Source organism: Lotus japonicus, chromosome 6 (genome assembly GCF_012489685.1).
Source record: "Lotus japonicus ecotype B-129 chromosome 6, LjGifu_v1.2".
NCBI lineage: Eukaryota > Viridiplantae > Streptophyta > Magnoliopsida > Fabales > Fabaceae > Lotus > Lotus japonicus.
The window spans coordinates 58,305,567-58,311,378 of record NC_080046.1 but is presented as its reverse complement, the minus strand read 5'-3'; the positions used below and the strand labels follow the sequence as shown (position 1 = coordinate 58,311,378).

The following is a 5,812-nucleotide window of genomic DNA, read 5'->3' as shown; positions in this document are numbered from 1 at the left end:
TTTGAATAATATTTAGATTGATTTATTTCTCATTTACTTAGAATTAAAAGTAGTAACTAGTTTCCTTATTACATATATGAATCATGAATGTATCCATTATTATTATAAATATATAGATAAATATATTTTCTTATAACAAAATCAACTATTCAGAATTCTCTTAATTCTAACAAAAATCATAGAAAATCTTACAATTTCAAGGTGGTACTAATTGTTTTATACCTCACCATGTATGGTGTAGTTAAACAACTCCCAAATCATACACACTATATAAGCACATGAATGGCATAAAAGAAACTAATTTTGTGCATGCCACCACTACCATACCAAATACACCAAACTTTTCACTCATCCACTCCATCCAAATTCCCTAGTTTTCAACACACTCAACAACCGTGGAATGCGTTACCTTCTTCTTCTCTAGAATTTTCATCTTATAATAATAATAATCCAATCCATGTTCCTTTCCTATCCTTAAACTCACCAAAACCATGCCGTTTCCATGGAACAAGAAGAAAAACCGGGTCACCCGAATTTCTCAAATCTTCGCCGATCTCCATTCCCCCAACCGCCGCCGCTCCCTCGTCGTCCAAACCGGCTTCCCCACCTCCCTCATCGACCTCTTCGTCAACAACCGCTCCCGCTTCACCAAACCCCGCTCCAACAAACCACCGCCAGACACCGCCGATTTTCCTCCGCCGCCGTCTCCGGCCACCTCTCCCCCACCGATGACTCCGCCACCGGTCTCGAACATTCCTCCGACGGGTCCGTTAATCGCGGAAAACACCGTTCCTGATCGGGTCCGTGAATGCGGGTCCGGACCCGGTGCTACTCTGCTTGTTGTTAAGGTGTTGCTGGTGGCGGTTCTGGTGGCGAGCGTGGAGAGGCTCACGGTTGGGATCACCGTGTCGGCGTTTGCGCTTCTGCTTCTCGAATACGCAGGGAAACGCGTCGTTTCGAGCGGTTCAATGGAATCTCTGCTCCGACGAGTCTCCTCGGTTCGAATTCAGTTGAAGACGAGCGAGGTTTGTGAACACTCCGCAACTGAATTGAATCGATTGATCTCGAATGTTGATGAAATTGAAGCTGTGGAAGCGAATGAGATTGCTCGTGAATTGGATTCTCCGATGGTGATGATGGAGCCATTACCATTAGCTTCTTCAGAGTGCAAGGTAAGAAGAAGTAGCCGTAGCGGTAGGTTCAAGAGCAAGATGGTGAAGAAGCTTGTGCCTAAGAAGTTTCGTGGATCCAAGAAAGAGAACAGGGATAATAAACAGAATGAAGCTGAGTCAGGGAGTGAGGTTTCAAGTGGTCTTGGAGAGGAAGAGAAGTTTCAATCTCTTGAGATTGAACATGAGTGTGTTGATGATGATGATTATGATGAGGTAAATGGTGGTGGAAATGGAAATGGAATCACTTATTCCAAAGAATCATCACTTGAGGAAGAAAAGAAGAGAATAGAAAGTGTTGGGGTTGTGAATTCAGGTTATAGTTACACAATTCTAGTTATAATCACCCTTGTAGGACTACTTGTAGGGCGTTTTCCTGCACTGATACTCACAATGGCATGGTGTTTCTTGCTAAAGATAGTTAAAGTCCTCTGCAGATGACAGAATGTTCTGATCCAAATTGTTGATATCGTGTGTGTTTGGTTTCAAATCTGGAGAGGTTAAACGTGGATCCAGAAATCCAAAAACAATTATTTCTTGCTTTTGAAAACGTGGATCAGAGCCAAACGTGAATCCTGGATGAGTTTTTCAAACACAAACGATACGATGGAGTATAGGGTTGTGTCTGATCCTTTTACATTAGATGATAATGATTCATGATGTTTAGTCAAAAAAATACTGAGAGCTGATTCCCATGATAGGAACTCCAACCATTTGTTGGGAAATGGAATCCAACTTGATGCGTTGTATCTGGGAGTTTGTAAATTTACAGATACTAATGAGTAATGAAATGGGATACTATATTCTTTGTCTGTCTGTGTATGAAATTGATGTTCTTGTTCTTATCCATGTTTACAATTAATCTTTGTTACTAGCGGTGTGTCCTATACAATTGATCAGTTTTTGTCTCTATCCAAACTAAAGCATAGGATGATAAGGAGTTTTAACTGTTGACACCTAGGAAGAGTTTCACCTTATCCTAATTTGGTTCCAATTTTTTGGATTAGGATCCATCTCTTTACCAAAGTTTTTATGTCTATCTTTGCTAATGAAACGGTGAAATGTAAAAGGTTCATGGTAAAAAGGGTTAACAACTTTATGGGAGAGGGACGGATAAAAAGGCATCAAAAGCACACGAATCATGGTAAATTGGTCATAAAGAAGTTGGTGATTCCCGTGAAGAGCCATGACCTATTGAATTGGGCATATTTATTGGGAGGAATAGGATAAGGGCTTCATTAAGTAAAGTAGGCTGTTATGGGGACAGCATTTTGTGGTGTGTCTGCACCATTCTTAAACTAACTCCTTCCTCTCTTTAAAGGGTAGATAGTGATATCTAATGGACCCAAACAGTAGTGTTGGTAACTCAGCAAAACATGGCAGCCAATATTCTAGTACTACTAATGTTATTTTTAGATATATCATATCATGATACATAAATATAATTGAATGCACTAATGATTTATGTTCAGAATAATTTTATCAGCCCAATATATTGGCTCAATTAGAAGAGGTATCCGTATTCCTCACTAAAAAAGTAAAAAAACAAAAAATAAGATATGGTAATTAAGCTAGCATCAAATATTATTTCTTACCAGATCATATCATATCTGAGCATAATTTTCTCCTGGTTTATAATAATCCTACATAATCTTGAATTGCCAATAAACTGATTAAAATCAACATTTTCTTCTCTGGATAAGTTTAACAGCAAAATGTTGTGGGCGTTTTTGTGGTCATAGCAATGTTGTGGGCTAGTTTACCTTTTACCAAATTGTCAATTCACATTCTTCATTTGTTGTGGGCTTTACTGGTTTTTGTTTGTTTTGTTTTTAACACCATTTTATTTTGACAAAAAAACACCATTTTATTATTTAAGTGATATCTAATCTCATCTCATGCGAATAGAAAAAACTATTTGGTCAGCCCCCTACAGCTTAGTGCGCTGACCGTGGGGCGAGGAATTAGTCTCACGGCTGTCGGTCGTTGGAATACCTTGGTCAAGACCAAAAAAAAAAATCTCATCTCATGCTATTAGAAGAACGAATTCTGTGCTTAAAAAATAGAAGAGAGGATTCAAGTTGCTAAAACGATATGGGTAAATGGGTAATTCATACAAGACACCGCTAGATTTAAACCATATTACCGCTACTGGATAAAAAAGGGATCAAATTCACTAAATCATAAAGTAAGTGTTAAAACTTCATAACTCACAACTAGGGATGCTAATGGGTACGAGTGGTCAGGGATAGTGTATTCTCACCACCCGATCCACATGTAAAAAATTGTACCCGTACCTGCTCCATACCCACATGGATATCCATGCCAAAGCAAAGAGTTTAGCTTATTTAAATATTTTTTTTATATAATTTTATTTTTTACAAATCATTTTAATTTGCCAATCTGACTCCCTTGATGCTATTAATTTGGTTTCCTCTGCTTCTCCTTTGAGATACGCTTTCACCTCTCTCATTTGGGATATTAAGGATCTTCTCAATCGCCCTTGGCAGGTGGCTTTGTATCACACGCTTAGGAAAGGAAATGCTTGTACCGATTTCTTGACGAAGCATGGAGCGGAGCAGGATTTGCCTTTAGTAGTTATTGAGCACCCCTTGGTGGGTATGAATTTTCTAGTGTTGTCCGATGCCTTGGGAGTATCCTCTGTGAGAGCTTAGCCTTTTTTCTTTTTATGCAATGTACCAAAAAACAATTATACAAATTTAAAATAAGAAATAATTAAAAAATTACATGTGTGCAAATGTTATCTATGGTCTACCATCAGGCAACATTGCCATACCTCCATCCTCAATTGAGGACTAATTCCAACACTTGCTTAAACATAGGGACAATAATTAAGCTTTTTTCGATGACGAATGAAAATTAAACTAACTTACAAAGGCATACCAATTTGACAGTTAACCCTTAAATAAGCAAATTTTAAAAAAATTTATTAACTCGATCATAACCAAAACTTTATTCAAATATTTTTATTAATCAATTCTATCAACTACTTTAAGTTATCATTTAAAATAACAACATGGTCGTGGTAACCCTGATATTATATAATAAGTTCGACCACAAGCGTTTCGAATATATCATTTAGAAATAAAATATTGGCTGCAGTATGCGAGTGTTATGCAAGGCCTAAGCAAATGTTTCCTTCTACTTATGTTATTGGACCTAAAAAAAATTGTTTACAACTATCTGCTCATTATTTAATAATTTTGTACATATAAATTAAAGGTAATTACACTATGGTGAATTTCCATAGTATCTACGAAGATACTATGAAAAAAATAAAAATACAGTATAGTATTGAGAATTCTTTAAAGTTAACACAAATCTCACTTACATAAAACTCATGGACTGAGTCTGAAGTAAGATAATAAATTTCATTCTTCAATTTACATGTTGATGATATATTTAAAATAGAACGTATGATATGAAAAACACTATTTTTCTTACCTGAAGATATTATTAAACTATATAATATAATATGTTATAATATATTATATTATATTATATTATAATATATTATATTACTATAATACATTATTATAAAATATATTATATTATAATTTATTATAAAATAATGTATTATATAATATATGATATAATACTATATAATATAATATATTATAACATATTTTAATATAAATATATTATATTATATAATCGAATATATTATAATACTATATAATATAATATGCTATAACATATTATATTATAATATTATATTATACTACATTATTATATACTATATTATATTATATAATATGTTATACAATATTATAGTATATTATGCTATAGTATATTATTAAATAATATATTATTAAATAATATATTATATTATATCATTTAGTAATATTTATACCATATAAAATATTATCATAAATTATATTATATAATAGTTTTACTGTGTATTATAAATTAAAAAAATTAATTATTTTAATTATTATTGCATTAATTTATATGTTCGCTAATTTAGAACTATTTTCTTACTTTTTGTGAAATGAATAGTATATAATGAAATAATGTTCCCCACTTATTTCACAAAACAAAATAGTTAAAAAGTGAAATCTCACAAAATGTCTTTTCTAGCTGATCAACGTTTTCTCCTCGGGATTTTGTTCCTTGTTTTAGTTCTATCTTCAGGTAAAAAAAATAAAGTGTTTTTCATAACATACGTTCTATTTAAATATATCATCATTATGTAAATTAAATAATGAAATTATAATATTACTTCAAAGTTAATCCACGAGTTTTATGTATGTGAGATTTGGACAATTTTTAAGAATTCACAATACTATATTTTTATTTTTTTCATAGTATATTGGTAGATACTATGGAAATTCACCATATTATAATTAACTTTAAATTTTATGTACAAAATAATTGAATCATATGAGAAGATAATTGTATACATTTTTTTGTAGGTCAAGTATCAGAAGCAGAAGACTGTAACACTTGCTTAGGCCCTTGCAGAACAGCCGCAAAATGCACACAAGATTGTATTGCTGCAGGATATACTCGCAGCGCTTGTGGTCAAACTTTTCCTCCTGTAGTACCAGGGTTACCACCGGCATGTTGTTGTTTTAAATGTTAACTCAAAGTAGTTGATAGAACGGATTAATAAAAATATT

The 5,812-nt window shown here is 33.3% G+C and overlaps 1 protein-coding gene across 1 annotated transcript; it reads left to right on the top strand.

Moving 5' to 3' along the window:
- The first annotated feature begins 207 nt into the window (after window positions 1–207).
- LOC130724508 (uncharacterized) lies at window positions 208–1,985 on the top strand. Its single transcript, XM_057575750.1, has one exon. It carries the CDS (start codon window positions 492–494, stop codon window positions 1,608–1,610), a length of 1,119 nt encoding a protein of 372 aa, XP_057431733.1. The 5' UTR covers window positions 208–491; the 3' UTR covers window positions 1,611–1,985.
- Window positions 1,986–5,812: the final 3,827 nt, after the last annotated feature.